Raw genomic sequence first — 19,533 nt, 5'->3', positions numbered from 1 at the left:
CAGGGTTTTCTCTTTGCATACCATTTAACTCTTGGGTGATCTCTGTCTCATCATTAAGAAACTGGGCAAGGGAGGAGCTCAGTTCATCTTGTGAGGACACACTCTCATCAGATGAAATCTCCATAGCTTCGTCTTCAGAAAGTTCAGCCTCCTCATCTATGAAACATCTGGCGACATGCTATAGGAAGCAAAAGAAAGGAAATTCCTGACAACCAACTGTGGCCTTCGGGGACTCCAGCTTGGAACTGAGACTCAGGAAACATCATCACCAGAGGGCTGTAGGCTTCTAAGAACAATAGGCTGCCCAAAAGTCATGTCAGCTGCAACAGGTTCTTTTTGGAACTGACCCATTGCAAGCCACGCACACAGGGCATGACCTAATCCCAACAATCCTTGAAATTTTCTTGGGAGTGCTGCCAGCCATCAAACATCTCCTAGCTCACAATAGCCTGCAAAGACTCTGGGTTAAAGTCTCTAAGCATGAAAAATATGTTGTGCTGTTGTTGTTTTTGTTGTGTGACTTCAAGTCATTTCTGACTTATGGTGACCATAAGGTGAACCTATCACAAGATATCACTCTAGGATTCATTACCCTGGGCTGTTTCTTGACCTTGTTATTTGCTGCCCATGGACTTTGCTTAGGATTTACAGACCCTGACCCTGAACTGTTTGCTCACAGGATCCCCCTTGCTCCTTCAGCTTCTGAACTTCTGGCACCCTGCCTGCTGGTGCAGTGAGAACAGGACAAAGCTACATGCAAGCCATGGGCCCAACAATAGAATTATACCCCCTCCTTACATTTCAGATTTGGCACAATGGAAGAAACACCTTTCTGAGCAGGTTATGTTCATATCCACTCTCCAGGGCTACCTTGCTGCCCATAGCTCCAGAAAGGGGAGAAATATCAGCTTCCACCCACCTTGACACAAGGATAAGATGGCTTCAGTGAAATGCAACCTACCTCTGGCACAGCACTGCCCTTCCTCTTCTGCCTTTTCACACCTTGAACTGGACTCTTGCTCCAGCTCTTTGCATCGCCCAGCAACTGGTTCTGTTTCTCAGAAAGATTTGTGCTTTCATCATCATCGGACAAATCTAACTGGAATGCAAACACAGACTTTGGTAAAGAATGGCAACAAAGTTAGCTCCTTCTAGCTCCAACAACCAAGCCTTGCCTTAGTTTTGACCATTGTAAGAGGAGGCCCACAGGGTTTGCCCACCTGCTTCTGTGCAGGGGCTGAAAATGAACAGGGGAGTGCTTGGACTGTGTCTTCCTACATGGCAGAATGGGGTTGAACTGGATGGCCCTTGGGCTTGCTTCCAATTCTATGAATACAGTCTGTCCTCGCCTTACGCGGGGGATCCGTTCTGGATCCCTCCGCGTAGGGTGACTTCTGCCTATGCTCGAGCCCCATTGGAAACAATTGAATGGGACGCGCCGCCCCTTCTGCCCTGTGCGCACCCCGCGGCTTGAGTGCGTATGCTCAAGGCCGCGTATGGCGCAGGCACGCTGTATGTGAAAGACTGCAGGTTCCAAGATTCAGCTAATGCTGAATGAAGGAGCATGAGGGAGTTTTATCTCTTCCTGTAATCTAAAGAAGATTTGACCATCACTGTTGTTTCAGATGTATCTCTAAGGAATAAACAGCAGCGTTACCAAACTGGAAAAGGAACAAGAACAAGTATTCTATGTTTGTAAACTAAGCAGCTAAGTGACCCCCATTGTAGGATGGAAGCACTTTGTCAGAAGAACTATTTCCTGATGGTAAAGATGGATACTGAACCCCAGCTGAGCAACTGTGTTTGATACAAGTTGTTTCTGCACAGGTGAGAAGAGCTACTCACTGCAATGAGTGGATGTCTCCGTTTCTTGACAGCGTGAATTGGTGATTCAAAGTCATTGTCGTTATTCTTCAAGGGAGAAAAAAAGAAAAGAAAAGAAATAATCTTAAAATTGTATTTTGAGATTCCAGAGTGGGGAGTTTTGTTTAGAGTCTGGAGATTTTTTAATTTTAACCACTCACTTCTGGAGATGTTAAAATTGTTCTTTTCCTCTTATTTTTCCCGAGAAAAACAATTTCCTCTTCACTTTCACTGCTAGCCCCTATTGGGAAGGAATAAACAGGCAACAATAAGAAAGTGTGCTCTCCTCATTCAAAATATTGGTACATTAGCAGAAAAGAGCTATTTCAATTTGTTCAAGAAATAATAATAACAAAGCAGCCATTTCACCCCTGGATCTTAAAATTACTAGCCTGCAATTCTCCAGTAGCACCTGGGCCACATTGGGCAGCAGTCTGAGTAACGTTTCCAGCCAGGCAAACATAACAAATCGTGCCGCCCTTCAGAGCCGGGAAATAAGGAGTTAGCAAGCAAAGGGATGAAGGGATAAAAGAAACCGATTTTATTTGGACATGCCTCTTGAGTACCCAGATCCAAGAATCCTTGTTCCCAAAATTTGTGGAAGCAAGCTCCTTCAGCTGCCTCAGTTTAGGTCCTGCTGGGTGCTTTTGTCTCCAATTTCTAGCTCTTCCATAATGAAAAATTATTTGCTGAAGATGCCAGCCACAGATGCTGGCGAAATGTCAGGAAGAAACTCTGCTAGAACATGGCCACATAGCCCGAAAAACCCACAAAAAATATTTGCTACAGCTTGATTTGGAAAGAGGGGTGAACCAGAGAGCCAAATCTGCCACAGTGTTATTGTTATTGTGTGTCTTCAAGTCATTTCTGATTTATGGCAACCTTAAGGTGACCCAATCACAGGGTTTTCTTACAAGATTTGTTCAGAAGGGGTTTACCTTTCCCTTCCTCTGCAGCTGAGAGTATGTGACTTGCTCAACACCACACTGAGTTTCCATGGCCAAGCAGGGATTCAAACCCTGGTCTCCAGAGTTGTAGTCAACACTCAAACCACTACACCATGCTGGCTCTCCATACTGTCGAATTTGCCATGTTGATTCAAAGCAGCTACCCATGTCTTAGTTGTCTCTCCTAAAGCAGCTTCAGAACATCCCACATCCTCATCCCTTCTGTATTTTCTACACAGGTTCTCAGCACTCTAAAATTCCCTTCCTGGGGGGCTAGAATGGCCCCTCTCATTGTTGTCTTTCTATAGGCAGCCAAATAACTTTTTATTCCATCAGGCTTTTGAAAGCTGAAGGTTTTAAAAGAAAGAGCTTTTAAGAGTAGGCTGTATTGTTCAATTGTACTGCTTTCAAACTGCTTTTAAATATTTAATTGTATCCTCCGTCACAGTGTACGGATGTGAGAGCTGGACAGTGAAGAAAATGGATAAAAAGAAAATAAGCTCATTGGAGATGTGGTGCTGAAGGTGAGTGCTGAGGACACCATGAACAGCCCAAAAGACAAACAAAAGGGTCCTAGAATCATGGAATCATAGAGTTAGAAGAGACTCCAAGAGCCATCCAGTCCATCCCCCTTCTGCCATGCAGGAACTCTCAGTGAAAGCATCCCTGACAGATGGCCATCCAGCCTCTGCTTGAAGACCTCCAAGGAGGGAGACTCCACTACAGTCTTCAAGGGAGTGTGTTCCACTGTCAGGAAGTCCCTCCTAATGTTGAGGTAGAATCTCTTCTCCTGGAGCTCGCATCCATTGCTCTGGATCCTAGTCTCTGGAGCAGCAGAAAAGAAGCTTGCTCCATCCTCAATATGACATCCCTTTAAATATTTAAACAGGGCTATCATATCATCTCTTAACTGTCTCTTCTCCAGGCTACACATCCCCAGCTCCCTAAGTCTTTCCTCATAGGGGTGTCATGGTTTCCAGACCCTTCACCATTTTAGTTGCTCTCCTTTGGACACACTGCAGTTTCTCCACATCCTTCTTGAATTGTGATGCCCAGAACTGGACACAACATTCCAGGTGGGGCCTGACCAAAGCAGAATAGAGTGGCACTATGACTTCCCTTGAACTAGACACTATACTTCTATTGACGCAGCCTAAAATAGCATTGGTCTTTTTAGCTGCTGCATTGCACTGTTGACTCATGTTGAACTTGTGGTCTACTTTGAACTCCTAGATCCCTTTCACTCGTATAAGTCTCCTTAAGCCAGGTGTCCCCTTTCTTTATCTATGCATTTCATTTTTTCTACCTAAGAGCAGTATCTTACATTTCTCCCTGTTGAAGTTCATTTTATTAGGCCCTAGAACAAATCAAGCCCAAACTCACCCTGGGAGCTAGGATCTCTAAACTGAGGCTGCTGTACTTTGGCCACATCATGAAAAGGCATGAATCAATAGAAAAGTCAATGATGTTTGAAAAGGTAGAGGGCAATAGAAAAGAGAGGAAGACTGCATGCCAGATGGTTGGACTCCATCAGAGAAGCCAAGCGCCTGAGCCTGCAGGACAGAGGGGCTTGGAGGCTTTTTTCCCCAGGGTTGCCATGAGTCAAGCTCAACTCAAGGGCAGTTAACAACAACATCCCCTGTACACAGCTACACCCCTGCCAACTTCTCACTTGCCCTCTGAAGGCTGAAATTCTGTTGAAATCGTACCTTGAGCAGAAAGCACGTTAGGGCCATTTAAGCTTTTATTTTCTGCTTTTTCCTTTGCTTGTGAAGCACAGCTCTCTCCCAGAAAGGCTGAGTTGGCCAAGACTTTGACTATGCTGCTCTTGGCTTGGCTTGGCATGAGCACAGGTGGGCTTCCCTCAATTGTTCGAGTGAAAGGACCCACCAGAGTGCCTCTAAGAGGTGCCACCCCTCTCCCAGTTGGTGTAGAAAACACAGGCCTTGCAGAGCCCAGTGATGGGAATTGTTTCTGTCCTGCTGGCGTCAGAGGAGATGTTATGGGAATAACATTTTCAAATGTTGGCAAAGCAGAATTCTGGTTTGGCAGGTGCAACGGTGTGGAGAACTTGGTCTGGTCAAAATATCCATTACTGCCAGTTGATGGGGATTTCCTAGCTATGTTCTGCAAGGGAGAAGCCTTGGCACCTGTGGAGTGAGCCGCTGCATCATAGCTTCTTCCGTCTTTCCCAGTGTTTACTTGCTCCAGGATCTCATCCTCTGATTCCTGAACAGAGAACCCAAGATCAAAGTTTATAGAGAACAACTCCTGAGAAGCATCATACAGATCTTTGTGATGCTGGGGTTCTCTTTCCAGCACAAGGTCAACATCACCAGCTGCCTCCAAAGTTTCCTTCTTGTGGAATACCAGTGACTTTGCAGGCTCTACCTGTATGACTGGAACATGCTCATCCATAGGTGGCCATTCATTATTGATTTGACTACACAAGTCTGAGAACACTGAAGGCTTCTTCCCTTTTCCATCTGGTGAATATTTATTCTCTGCTAAACATTCTCCTTCTAATGAAAGCACAGTTCCTTGATCTGGGCTCATATTTTTCCAAGGCTTTATACACATTCCTTGAGGCTCTCCCTCAACCTCCTTTCCCAAAGAGTTCATCTTCAGACCACATTCTGTCACTGGCAGTTTTCTTTCCTGCATCTCCATCTGCTCTTCACTACTAATCTCAAAAACTTCATCCCAATCAAGATCACTTATTTTGCTAACAGAAGGCTCAGAAGCATGACTTGTTTCCAAAGGACAGCTTAAGGAACGGAGTGCATGGGCACCACTATGCCCAGAGATGCTGCGAGGTGCACTAGGCAAATTCTTGAGAGATACCAGGTTTTCTGGAGGGAAACTGCCAACGGACAGACTGGAAACACATTTTTGCATGGAGCCTATTTGCTGGCCTTCACCATCTCTCTTTCCCTCAAAATCAAAGATTTCCTTCAGAGATGGGGGGGACTGTGACAGAAGCTTTGCTACATTCATAAGGATGTCTTCTTGCCAAGAAGGGTCCTCATCAGTATTTGTGCCTGAAGCCACAAAAAAATCAGTCTCTGATGCTGGTAAATAAAACAGAGGAGAAGAAAGAGGTGAGTTTTCTTCTGCAAATCGACCATAGCCAGAATCCACACCGTCTTTGTTCTGTGAGCTCCACTCTTCTTCTGGGTGACACTGAACTTCTCTGGATCCTTCATTTTTGTGATTAGCCTTGCCTCTTTGGAGAGTACTCATTCTGGTAGGTTGGTCCACGTTTTCTTTATTCTCTTCTGGCAATCTTTGATCCCTGGAGTTGTCAACTAGTGGCAACGATGTGCCTGCTGAGAAGGAATCTGAAGGGCCAAAGGTCTCCGTGGCATGAGCAGCAGTACCTGCACTCAGCCCTTGAGCCCTGTTTACTGATTTGAAGCTGCTTGCTTTAAAGAGAGAGATGCATTCTGCATCAAGCTCCTCTAAAGAAGATGAGCAACATTTTGCTCTGGATACATCTACCCCAGTTTTTTGGGACAAAGAGATCTTCTGAGCAATCTCAGCATCATGACAGTTTTTCTTCCTCTGAACATCTGAGATATCAACATCTTCCCAGTGAAAGTAAGGCTGGATTTTCTGTTCGTAGCTGCAGTCTCCCTAATTTAAAAAGAAAGAAAGAAAGAAAGAAAGAAAAGGAGGAAAACAAAACTCATTATTTTTGACATTTGCAGAGTTCAAAACCAGTTGCAAACCCTCACGTCTATTGTGTTAACTAGGCTCCCCCTGTTTTGCCCAGGAAACAATGGTTTGAGAAATCAGCACTTGCACATTATGGTTCAGTGATCTTATGTTGATCTGAGATTTCAGTCCATTTTTTTCAAGACCTAAGACTGGCACTGCGTCTAGAGGAGGATGTTGTCCTGGCACTCATGGCACTCATGGCCAGGCGCTCGGGGAAAGGTACAGAGCTAACCATAACTTCTAGAAAAAGAAAACTAAAACAAATTCACTGGATACTCTTCAAATCAGCTTGTCCTTCCATCTGAAGTTTGGGTTTCCGTTTTAAATGACAGCTTTTTCATAATAAAGGGTGGAGCTTCAAGGAACATGCATAAGTTCTGGGAGAAATATGAGCCCAGATCAAGGAACTGTGCTTTCGTTAGAAGGAGAATGTTTAGCAGAAAATAAACATTCAGATGGAAAAGGGAAGAAGCCTTCAGTGTTCTCAGACTTGTGTAGTCAAATCAATAGTAAAACGAACAAGACAAGAATCTTATGGCCTAAACTCTGTTGTTAGTCTTAACCAGTGTAGACATACTGAAGCAATAGGATTTACCTTTGTGTTGACTTCAATAATTGATCCAACAGGTCTACTCTAACTGGGATGCGTAAACAAGACTGCAGCCAATATTTTAAAAAATGAAATGAGGCAATGCACTTGCCCTGCTTGTCATTTTGCAAAGAGTAAGAACCCTTAACCCACATCCTCTCGTTCAGGTCTCTTCTCTTTCAGCTGAATCCCAGGAATGGTTGCCAGTTCTGGAACAACAGGAGATCCCTTGGGGCAGATGGCTCTGCATTGAAGGTTGAGCAGCTAACTGGGTCCCAACATCCCACCTGACTGGAGCAGTTACCAGCAGCAATAGAAAACACTACTGTCCAAAACTACTTCCAACTGAATTACACATACTTTTAAAAAAATCAAAGACATAGCCATGTTAGTCTGGATAATCAGTATGTAAAGGGATCTAGTAGCACATTTGAGACTAACTGAAAGAAAGAAGTTGGTGACATAAGCTTTCAAAAACTTGAGCCTACCTTTCAGAGGCATGTTTGGAGTGGAGAATCCAGAGACAGACCTATATAAGCCTATAAGAAGACCTATATATAAACATACATAAACCTGTCTCTAGAGTTTCCACTCCAAACATGCATCAGAAGAAGAAGACTCAAATCTACAAAGGCCCATGCTACCAACTTCTTTCTTTCAGTTAATCTTAAAGGTGCCATAAGATCCTTTTGCATACTTTTTTAAAAAGTGACTATAAGCATGTTCTCCATATGCTTTGAATTTATATCCAGGGACAGGCCTAGTTAATATTCAGATGGGAACCCAGCAATGAATCCCAAGTGCCATAGGCTAACCACTTCTGAGTATTCTTGGCCTACAAAAACCTTGTGAAATTCATGGGGTTACCATAAACTGACAGACGACTTGAAGGAATATACACATACACACACACACCCCAAAATACTCTAAAGACACCAGATCCCATCAGATTTGGAAAGCTAAGCAGGGCCAGCTCTGGCTAGTACTTGGATCAGAGACTGCCAATGAATCCCAGATGATGCAGGCAATATTTCAAGGAAGGAACTGGAAAAACTACTTCTGCGTATTCTTTGCCTAAGAATGCCCTGTGAAATTCATGGGGTCACCGTAAGTTGACATGCACACTGAAGGCACATATGCGCACATAGCTGGGTTAGCCATGCAGCAAAATATGGCAAAAGCCCAAAGAACACATTGCAGCAAGACATTTATTGGGCCAACTAAAAGGCACACAGCGCATATAGGAAGCTTTCACAGGTCTCAGGCTTCCCAGGAAGCTGACAGAACCAAGGCTTTTGTACTTTGGACACATCACGAGAAAGAATAGTTAGAAAATACAATAATGCTAGGAAAGGTAGAAGGTAATAGAAAGATGCAGTAGAAAGAACTAGACAAGATCCTAAAGAGTAAAGATATACAACTAAGCATGAAAGTTAGAATCGTCTAAGCCATTGTATTCCCCATCATCATGTGAGAGCTAAACTGTGGAGAAAGCAGATAAGAAGAAAATAATTTGAAATGTGGTACTGGAGGAGAGTGCTGAGGATACAGCGGACTGCCAAGAAGACAAACAAATAGACCCTTGAACAGATCATGTCTGAACTCACCCTGGAAGCCAAGATGAATAAATTGAGGCTGTCGTACTATGGCAACCTCATGAGAAGGCATGAATCACTGGAAAATATAATAATGCTAGGAAAGGTAGGAGGCAGCAGAAAGAGAGGATGACAGCACTCCAGATGGATAGACTTCATCAGGAAGGTCACGGGCCTGGATCTACAAGACCTAAGCAGAGCAGTGTAAGATGGGGAGCTTGGAGAGGTCTCATCCACAGAGTCACCATGAGTCGAGGTAGACTCAAAAGCAGCTAACAACAACAGGTAGAAAGAAAGGAACATCCCACATAGATGGCTGGACTCAATCAGAGAGCTCACAGGTATGAATTTACAGAACCTGAGCAGAGCAATGGAGGACAGGGGGTCTTGGAGATGTCTCATCCATGGGATCGTCATGAGCTGGGGCCAACTCTAAAGCAGTTAATAACAACAACAGAAGAATAGATGTGACAGTGTTGGGACTCACAGGCCTGCATTTTGTAACTTGTGCATGTTTTGTACCTATTAATTGGCAACATATTGTTGTTTTATGCCTTCGTTTCCACAAGAAGGTTAAGAGGTGATATGATAGCTCTGTTTAAATATTTTAAGGGCTGTCACATTGAGGATGGAGCAGGCTTGTTTTCTGCTGCTCCAGAGACTAGGACCCAGAGCAGCGGATGCAAGCTACAGGAAAAGAGATTTCAGCTCAACATTGGGAGGGCCTTCCTGACAGCAAGAGCTGTTTGATAGTGGAACACATTCCTTCCTTGGGGAGTGGCGGAGTCTCCTTCTTTGGAGGTCTTTAAGCAAAGGCTGGATGGTCATTGTCAGGGGTACTTTGATTCTGCATCCACAAATGGCAGGGGGTTAGATTGGATGGCCTTTGCGGTCTCTTCCAAGTCTAGGATTCTATGAAACCTATCATGGGGCTTTTTTGGCAAGATTTGTTCAGAGGAGATTTGCCATTGACTTTGCCCGAGGATGAGAGTATGTGACTTGCCCAGCGTCGTCACCCAGTGAGTATCATGGCTAAGACACCTGCAAATGTGATATGCTGAAATCCTATGAAAACAAGCTGACTTGCAAATCTAGCAAAATGATTTGATATACAGTATGTTATATAAAGCAGTCTTCCAGGGGACTTAAGCCTCTCTCACCACTGGAGATAATGTTGTGTCCTCATTTCATGTTTACTGGGTGTTATGTAAATGCTCTCTTTTGCTTCAGAGCAGGTCATTTTGTAGTAGTAAGGCTGCACAAGTGGGAGGCACAGCAACGTCTCACACCTTTCTGCCTTTTTAATGCAGGTTCTGAAGCCCCAAATGCTCCCTGAATGAAACAGCTAGTGAGTTAACAAAATCAACGTTTGATTCAGCTGCAAAGTAGGTCATGAGACAAAATGTATCCCAGCCCAGCATGACTGCATTAACTCAACTGCTTTAAGAATTAAAAATGTCAGCCTGTTTAACAATTATTCACAACTCCAAAAGGTGAAAGAAAAAGTGAAGACTGTAAACAAAACAGGCTCTCGCCCTCCCATTCAGGTCAACAGCTCTTTTTCTTTCCAAGTGTCTAGTGGGGTTGCCAGCTACTGAATTCCTCTATGAGAAATATACAGGTCATTTCGCAAATGTCCCAGCTGCCAAGGTGCAAGTCTACATAGCTTTAGGTGTGTGAGAAAATTAGTAACAACACTGTACTCTGTATTATCATAATTGTAAAAAAAAGAAACTATACTACTGTTCAGATGCTCTTTGCAAAGACAACTGCTCCAACTGATGTCCAGGTATTTAAGTTTCCAAAAGAAAACCAGATAAACTCTGGTTATGATAGAAATATAGGAAAAGTGGCAAAGAAAGAGTGGTGAGGAGAGGGAAACCCTCTGCTAAATGTGTGAAATGCAATTCAGGAAAAAATGTGCTTCAGTGCTCTTGTTATGCCAGCCATCGCTGCGTACTGCATACAGAAGAGATACAGGGAAAAAACAAGGCAAAGCCTCTCAATGCAAGAAGTGAAAATATATCCTCTTTGATACGCAGAAGGCCCTTTAATGCCCCAGGACAAAGCCACACATGTTGAGTCTGCAACACCTGACTAGCAAAAGAAACTCAGGGACTATAAGGGGATGGGGACTTTTGAGCACACCATGCCTCACTTTTCAATACAGGCTAAAAATTAAGAGCGTTCTTGTGAAACCAGACAGGACCAAGTCATTCCTTTCCTTTCCTCCTTAAGGTAAGAAGCCAGGGCAGCTTCTGCAACTTCCTCTACAAACCTGTTCCTCTCCATTTGCTGCTTAATTGTGTTTGTCTCCTGGCCCAATGCAGAGTACTCCATTTACAGCCAAAATCCTCACCTACTTCTGTTAATCACCAAAAACAAGGCTGTCAGCTGGGAAATGGAAATGTAACCCACTTCTAACAAAGTGATTTTTCCCCGGGGATAGAATCACAGAATCATAGAGTTGGAAGAGACTCCAAGGACCATCAACTCCAATTCCCTACCAAGCAGGAATTCACAATCAGAGAACCCTCAGCAGATGGGCATCCAGCCTTTGTTTAGAAACAGCCTTCAAAGAAGGAGACTACCACCCTCCAAGGCAGCACTGTCAAACAGCTCTTACCATCCGGAGGTCCTTCCTGATGTTTAAGTGGAATCTATTTTCTTGTAGTTTGCATCCAATTCTCCATGTTCTAGTTTCTGGAGCTGCAGAAATCAAGCTTGCTCCATCCTCAATATGACATCCCTTCCACTATTTAAACAGAGCTATCATATCACCTCTCAACCTTCTCTTCTCCAAGATAAACAATATAATTGTCAAAATATGAGGGGCTAGCGTTCCAATCAGACAGGCCCAGACTACCCTGCAAGGCCTTTTTCCACTAGCGAAGAGTCTGATACACGACAATTGTTGTTGCTATGTACCTTCAACTCATCTCTGACTTATGACAACTCTAAGGTAAACCGATCATAGCGTTTTCTTGGCACGTTTCTTCAAGGGGGGTTTGCCACTGCCATCTTGAGACTGAGAGAGTGTGACTTGCACAGTGCCTATATTTGTTAACCCTCTCTTGCACTGAATGTCTGTTCTTTTAAGATTATGGACTTGGACTTGTTGGCTTCAGCATCTAAGAAGAAACCTTGGGAGATGGAGGACGCCAAGAGTGGTGGAAACCTTTCTACTCCAGCTGCTTCAGAAGCTGCCATGATGGAACTTTCCTCTGCAGGTCTGTCAGGACTGACCTCCTGTCACCTGATCCTGGACTCAGACTCTGAGGATCCTGCACTGGCCCAGATCCAATCTGCACTGGCCCAGATTTACAGAGGTGCTAGAAAACAAGCCAGGTCCCAGCATCATGACTAAGCCTGAGTCAGAACCAGTCAGACTGGGGCCCTGGGTTTGGAGCTGCTGAGTTTATATCCTCACGCCTTGTCCTCCCCACTCTGTGTATGGTGCGAAGGCTGTGCTCTTTTGAAGAAATCTAGCCAAGAAAACCCAGTGATAGGTTCGCCTTAGGATTGGACACAACAAGAAGGCATGCAACACTACCAATCTGTACAAAGAAAAATTAAAGGCAGAACATAGGAGGCCACTGTACACTGGTCTGAATAATGACTCAGAAATAAAAGTGTTACATTAGGAAGTTTTGTTGAAGATGATGTACAAACAATTCCTGGGGAAGCTGCACTTTGCAGGCAATATCCGTTGGGTATTCTGTTTCAACAAAGTTTCTCCAACAGAAGACATTTGTGGACATTTCTTTTGAAAGCATATTAATGAACAATAATCAAACTTTATGGAAATCACAAATTAGTTCTTATAGGAGGGCCATAAAACCAGCAGAATGGATACAGTGAACATGCAAAAAACATTTCTCCCCTCTTTTCACATTCATTTTGAATATTCTTGTGGAATGAGGCCAAGAGACTCCCACAAGGTGCACTCACCTCCTCGTGTCTCATCTGCTCTATCATGTCCATAATACTAATGAAGTGGCGGCAACGATCTGAATGGTCCACCAGAAAGTCGGGAAAGGGCGATTCTGCCAACCTCCATTCCGTCAGAGAGAGCTCATGCACCTCTTCAGCTGGCGATTCCTGGGCTTCAACAAACAAACAGCAAACAGAAATTAACCAAGTTTTGCTGGAAAGATTCAAAACATATCATGAAAGGAACATCTCTGAGGGAGAGAGTAGGCTGGCCCAGTTCATCAGGGCTAGCCTGAAGAGGAAGAGCCCTCCCTCCGGTCCATCTGCCTTGGTCCAGGCCTCAGGGGAGAGAAGAATGCTGGACCTGATTCCCTCCCCCTCCCTCACCATTCCCTTCTCTTTTGTGTCGTGTCTTTTAGATTGTAAGCCGGTGGGCAGGGAACTGTTGTATCCCCTCTATTGTAAACCGCTCGGATTCCCAGTGATTGGGCGTATATAAATAAACCTATTATTATTATTATTATTATTATAATTAATCTCAGTTAGAGATTTCGGTCTACAAAGAAAACATCCACATTTACTTCAGTCAGGGAAACGGGTGAATAGGTTTAAAAAAAAAAACAAGAAGGCAAAGAGGGGCAACACTGGGAGGGGCAATATTCTACACAGAGGAGGCAGTTGGGGCTGCATGCAGAAGAATGCCTTCTGCATGCAGCCCCAACTACCTCCCCTGCCCCCAATGCTACTTAAAATTGGTGGCAAACTGGACAACTGAGTTGGGATGACAAAAAGGAAATTTCCCTTTAAGCAAGGAAGAAATGCTTGCATTAAAAGACCAAAATGGTGAAGGGTCTGGAAACCATGCCCTATGAGGAAAAACTTAGGGAGCTGGGGATGTTTATCCTGGAGAAGAGAAGGTTAAGAGAAGGTTATGATAGCTCTGTTTAAATATTTGAAGGGATGCCATATTGAGGAGGGAGCAAGCTTGTTTTCTGCTGCTCCAGAGACTTAGACGTGGCGCAATGGATGCAAGCTACAGGAAAAGAGATTCCAGCTCAACATTAAGAGGAACTTCCTGACAGTAAAACCTGTTTAACAATGGAACACACTCCGTCTGAGTATAGTAGAGTCAACTGTCGGGGATGCTTTGATTGAGAGTTCCTGCATGGCAGAATGGGGTTGGACTGGATGGACCTTGTGATCTCTTCCAACTCTATGATTATATGCTTCCTCCCTGTTTTTTAGCAGTGTTCCCAGAGTGCTATCAAATTTTGGTGGTATTGCTCAGTCCACAGCCCATGGCAGATTCTGAGACCTGGGGGTGAGGGATGGGGGTTAGGCAGAAAGAGGTGATCCCTAGACCTGTATATACTCCTGTTCCTGTTCTACATACAGTACTTAGAAGTGCAGTTCATGATAACCTTTGATGGAGCTCAAGTTTTTAGGCAAATTCAGTGCAACAGAGCTTAGAATTCCTTGCTTAGACAACAGCAACACCCACCATGTAGTTCGGGATGTAAAGAGCTCTTGCAGCACCTTTCAGACTAACTGAAAGAAAGGAGTTGGCAGAATGAGCTTTTGCAGACTTTAGTGTACTTCTTCAGATGCATTAGTCTCAAAAGTGCTACACGATCTCTTTACATACTGATTTTACAGACTAGCACAGGTATATCTTTGAATTCATGTAATTCAGGGTCCAACTTACTGTTTGTCTCTCCTCATCCCCTAATGTTTCAAAGTGACTTTGAGGCATTATGGGTTTCTTAATCCCATCACCAGGTTCTATTTTATATAACCTATTCCATCTTTCAAATTCTTCTGTAGTAAGGCCCCAGTCTTCAGATGGGTGGTGTTGCTTTCCTCCTGGAAAGTGTTTGGAGGCTGGGAAAGAAAGAAAATTATTATTAAGTATTAAAAATGGTAATAAAATTCTGTGGTTTGGCCAACCTGCCACATGGTTAGCTAGATGATTCTTATGGGGTCCACAGGAAGGTTGTCCACACCATGCATGATCTATATTTTATCCTGCAAAAGGGGTATAGTTTGCCAACTGCAGTAAACAAAGTCTCTCTTCTTTATCTCCCCCCCGTCCTTCTCATCAGGAGGAGTGGGATGGGGAATACAAACAATATCACATATCTTGGTGAATCTGCAGGGGCTCAAACTGCTTTAGATTCTTATGGGAAGCTTGCTAGATGTGAGCAGAGTACCTGAACAGGTAATTCATTTCTCCTAGGCAAGCTACAATGGTGACACATGCATTCAAACTAAACTGTCCTTTATGCCTTATTCTTATTTTTTCTCTCAGGCATGCAATTATGGCAACCCCAAAACAAACTTATCATGGGGTTTTCTTGGCACGATTTGTTCAGAGGGGGTTGTCTCACCTGCTCCAGTGGAATAGGGAAGCCACTTCTGAAGGAGAGTATCTCCTTTCCTCTCTTTGGAGCTGTTTTGGGAGCTCTCTGGCTCATCCTCTGTAGGCATGATCACCATCCGGTGCATTTGTGGGTTGATGCCTTCTGGAATCATGCGAGGGCTGTGCTGGTACAAGCGGAGCCCTTTGTTTTCAGAAAGCGCTTTGAGGAGGCTTCTTCTGTTGGACTGGCTTTGATTGTAAGTCTGTAAAACAGAGACGAATTTGGATGTTGGTTGTCTTTAGTGGAACTGTAATTCCTAGGTAGGTTGGGTGGTGCATACATTCCTCTGTATTCAATAGGGCTTACTCTCAAGTAGGTATACATAACTACATTCTAACACAGGGTAGCAGGCCTTACTCACATGGTTCAGTGACAATCCCTCTTGGGAAATAACTTCTTTAGGTGCGTCAGTATCAGCTGGGTTTAAGCTCTCTGAGTTTAAAAAGAGCATTAAAAACCAATCCCTTCTGGTAGGTCTAGCTAGATGATTTTTAAAGTATAAGTTTTTAAATTAGGAAACGATTGGTTTTAATATGTAAGCTTTTTAACTGATGTTAATGTGCTTTCAAATGCTTATGTATTTGGTGTTATATAAAATAGAACCTGGTGATGGGATTAAGAAACCCATAATGCCTCAAAGTCTCATCCTGCCAACTTCTTTCTTTCAGTTAGTCTGTGTTACAATTTTGTTATTTGTCTGTTTGTTGCTGAATTTTAATCTGCTGTTCCCTGCCCCAATCAATAGGGAGGGGCAGAATAGTAGTACTGTAGTAATATTTCATTATTTATTTATTTAGAGTACAGTGGTACCCCGGGATACGAATGCGCCGCCTTACGAAATTTCCGGGTTACGAAAAAAATCAATAGGAAAAAATTGTTCCGGGTTACGAAGGTTTTTTCGGGTTACGAAAAAATTTTTGGTGCTTTTCGGCGCTATTTCGCACGAAATCGCGGCTTTTCCCCATTAGCGCCTATGGCTTTTTCGGCTTACGAAGCATTTCGGGTTACGAACGCGGCGGCGGAACGAATTATTTTCGTAACCCGGGGTACCACTGTACTTATACTCCTCTCTTCAGCCACAAAGACTCTCAGAATGGCTTACAGATTGTTGCTGCTGCTGCTGTTTTCATGTGCAGATAAGGGGAATTACTAACAGTTTTGTAACATGTGTATGACAACGCATTTGTAAAGCTCACATTTGTCCTGAAAACCCTGCACCCCACTTTGACCAGTTGGATTCTAGTAATCAAAGGAAGGCAAGAAAAGGAAAGCAAACTTTTGTACTCTTGGCACATTAAATAATTCCAGTTTGCCACCTTTTTTGCTCACAAGCAGTGGTAGATTTATGCATTTGACTTTAAAATGCCTCCTCCCCACAGAAATCTACACCTTGACCAGAGGACAGCATAGTACAGACAACATTCACAGCTTCTCACACTGATGCAGTAAAAGAAGTGGTTCAAAATCTCTAAGATTTTATGAAAAAGATAGTGCCTGCCATGTAAGGTGGCCAAAAGATTTACTGGAGCACAGCAAAACACCAAAAACCTAACCATAGATCCACCAGTGTGCTGCTTTTATTCTCAGCTTGGCCACCTTAACAATTAGCAGCCTAGATGTCTGTCCTTCTCTTTACCATTGTTAGAAAGTCAGCAACGTATAGTGTTTTGGACTAGGATTCCAGAAGGGCAGGATTCAAATCCCCTCATGAATGTGGAAACCCACTCTGTGACTTTGGGCAAGTCCCTCTTGCTCAGCTTCAGAGGAAGACAATGGTGGCAAATAATCTTGCCAAGAAAATCCTGTTCTAGGCTTGGCTTAGGGTGACCATAAGTCAAAAACAACTTGAAGGCAGACAACAACAGCAGAAGATAATAGTTCTTATTCTTTGATCCTCCAGACATAGAATCATAGAACCAGTCCAACTCCATTCTGCCATGCAGGAACTCTCAATCAAAGCATACCCGACAGATGGCCATTCAGCCTCTACTTAAAGACCTCCAAAGAAGGAGACTCCACTACTCTCTGAAGAAGCTACTGTTTAACAGCCCTTACTGTCAGGAAGTTCCTCCTAATGTTTAGGTGGAATCTCTTGTCCTGCAGCTTGCATCCATTGCTCCAGGCCTTATTCTCTGGAGCAGCAGAAAACAAGCTTGCTCCATCCTGAATGTGACACCCCTTCAAATATCTAAACAGGGCTATCATCCTAGATACCTTTCACACATAAAAGTCTCCTTAAATCAAGTGTCCTCCATCCTATATCTGTGCATTTCATTTTTCCGTCCTAAGTGCCATACCTTACATTTCTCGGTGTTGAAATTTATTTTGTTAGCTTTTGCTCCCAGAATCCCCAATTTACATCTGAGCCGAAGTTTAATCCGTCTGGAGGGTGTATCTGGTACATCTGCAGAACACCTTTGGGAGATGAACTCCAAAACATCTGGGGGAACCAAAAGTCATGAGCCATTGGTCTATGAAGATATAGGTAATATCTTCCACCAAATGCTAGGGAATTGACAATAAATTACAAATATTGTTGGACAAAGTGAGGCAGTGGTTTGAAGTTGGACTGCGACCCTAGAGAACAGAGTTCCAATCCCCACTTGGGCAAAGAAACCTACTGGGTCACCTTGGGCAAGTTACATTCTCTCAGCCACAGAGGGAGACAGAGGCAACATGTCTCCACCGATACAAATCTTCCCAGGAAATCCCTGTGATAGGTTGGCCTTATGGTCACCATAAGTCAGAAACAACTTGAAAACACACAACAGCAACAGGTTAAGCTTGTTGTTGATTTTCTGGGAGGTGGATTCATGAAATTGCTAGACACAGGGACTTTAAACAGGGCTTTAACACAGCCTGCTGGTGCACCCCCACACCTTTTCTAATCTTTATTTGATCTTTATTTCTGTAACAAGATTTGGGCTAGGAAAATTAGAAAGTTGGTAAAATGTGCCCATGTGCATTTCTCATTGAGAAATGAAGTGAGTAACTATGCAATTATCTCCTATCATAGGCTTTCTTGACTTACTCGTTCTTCCCGCCCTTCAGAAAGGATGACGACGATGCGTCCTCGCCGCTTGCGTCCAGTTCGGCCCATTCGTTGCACAAGACGGATCGGACTTTTCTGGGCATCAAAACAGATGATGAGGTCAACTTCTCCAATATCCAAGCCTTCTTCTCCCACACATGTGGAGACTAAGGTGTTGTAGCCACCCTCACGGAAGCGTTTCACCACCTAGGGAAGGATCGAAAAACACTTAAAAATGCTCTCTGAAGATGCCAGCCACAGATGCTGGCGACACGTCAGGAAGAAATTCTTCTAGAACATGGCCACATAGCCTGAAAAACCCACAAAAAACTATGGATGCCGACCATGAAAGCCTTCGACTTCACTTAAAAATGTCCTTCACATAATTCTCCTTATGATCACAACAGCTGAGGCTTGTGATTCCAAACCTGACTGGCACAGGGATGATGCTGCAGCCAAAGGTTCTAGGAGAGCGGAGTGGCTGCAGAGAGCAGCTGCGTAGCGTGTATGTGAAAACAGGGTGTTTGATTCCTTGGCAACTGTAAGCCTAAAAAGCAGAGACATCATTGTTTCCAGTTTGTGTAAAGTATTTTGCAAGTTTCAGGTGCTTTATAAATTAAGTGTCCCCTTCAACATATATTAATAAACAATTTTTCCAGCATATGTGAGTTAACAAGCCTCTGGTGAAGGACCTTCTTTTAACAGTCTTTTTTATATCTCTTAGCCTTTTCCTCCTCATTTTCTATATAGCTGGAAGCTGTTTTTTTTTTCTTAGCAGCATTGACACTGGGAGAATGGTGGAGGGCTAGAGAAAGACTTTGGGAGCTCAGTTGCAGGACCATGTCTGCTGTAAACAATGCAATAAAGCTTGAACTAGGAAAGAATGAGATTCATGTGTACATGGCTATGTGTCTGCCTACAAGTGGCAAGGTAAACAGCAGCTGCCCCAGAATCCCTTACTGTACACGCATTAACTGCAAGACACAGACTAAAGGGAAGAGCAGATAAACCGGCCTCATCAAGATCCCCCCAGCATGTTAAAAAAGCATAAATCTCTCTTTGGCCACCAAAATGGAAATAATTAGGCAAGTAGAAGCTGGTGAAGGAAAGAACAAATTATCTCTGGATGATATTTTTCCTCTGTGGTCTCTAGGAGGTTCAAAATATTTTATGCAAGCCTTCATGACTTGGTTGTTTCATTTCACATGCACACATTGATTGCTTTAGATAAGTTTGATGGACCATGTTGAACCGTGTGTGTGTGTGTGTGTGTACTGTAAGAACCCACAACCAGCGTGGTGTAGTGGATGGAGTATGAGTCTTGAGACCAGGGTTCAAATCCCCACTTGGCCATGGAAACCTATGAAGTTACCTGGGCAATCACACAAGAAAACCCTGTGATAGGTTTGCCTTAGGGGGCCAGATGTCAGAAATA

General features: G+C 43.6%; 1 protein-coding gene across 1 annotated transcript in view; it reads right to left on the bottom strand.

The window, feature by feature from the left end:
* FANCM (FA complementation group M) overlaps positions 1 to 19,533 on the bottom strand; it is a 67,624-nt gene that overhangs the window by 11,223 nt on the left and 36,868 nt on the right. The window contains exons 10-18 of the mRNA XM_042445832.1: positions 18,099 to 18,305; positions 15,035 to 15,269; positions 14,353 to 14,528; positions 12,666 to 12,815; positions 4,520 to 6,446; positions 2,025 to 2,104; positions 1,846 to 1,911; positions 962 to 1,099; positions 22 to 178 (exon numbers count right to left, since the gene is read on the bottom strand). Coding sequence (XP_042301766.1) covers positions 22 to 178; positions 962 to 1,099; positions 1,846 to 1,911; positions 2,025 to 2,104; positions 4,520 to 6,446; positions 12,666 to 12,815; positions 14,353 to 14,528; positions 15,035 to 15,269; positions 18,099 to 18,305 — 3,136 coding nt within the window. The remainder of the gene's footprint in view (positions 1 to 21; positions 179 to 961; positions 1,100 to 1,845; positions 1,912 to 2,024; positions 2,105 to 4,519; positions 6,447 to 12,665; positions 12,816 to 14,352; positions 14,529 to 15,034; positions 15,270 to 18,098; positions 18,306 to 19,533) is intronic.

This window comes from Sceloporus undulatus, chromosome 1 (genome assembly GCF_019175285.1).
Source record: "Sceloporus undulatus isolate JIND9_A2432 ecotype Alabama chromosome 1, SceUnd_v1.1, whole genome shotgun sequence".
NCBI lineage: Eukaryota > Metazoa > Chordata > Lepidosauria > Squamata > Phrynosomatidae > Sceloporus > Sceloporus undulatus.
This window is presented reverse-complemented; position numbering and strand designations above follow the sequence as displayed.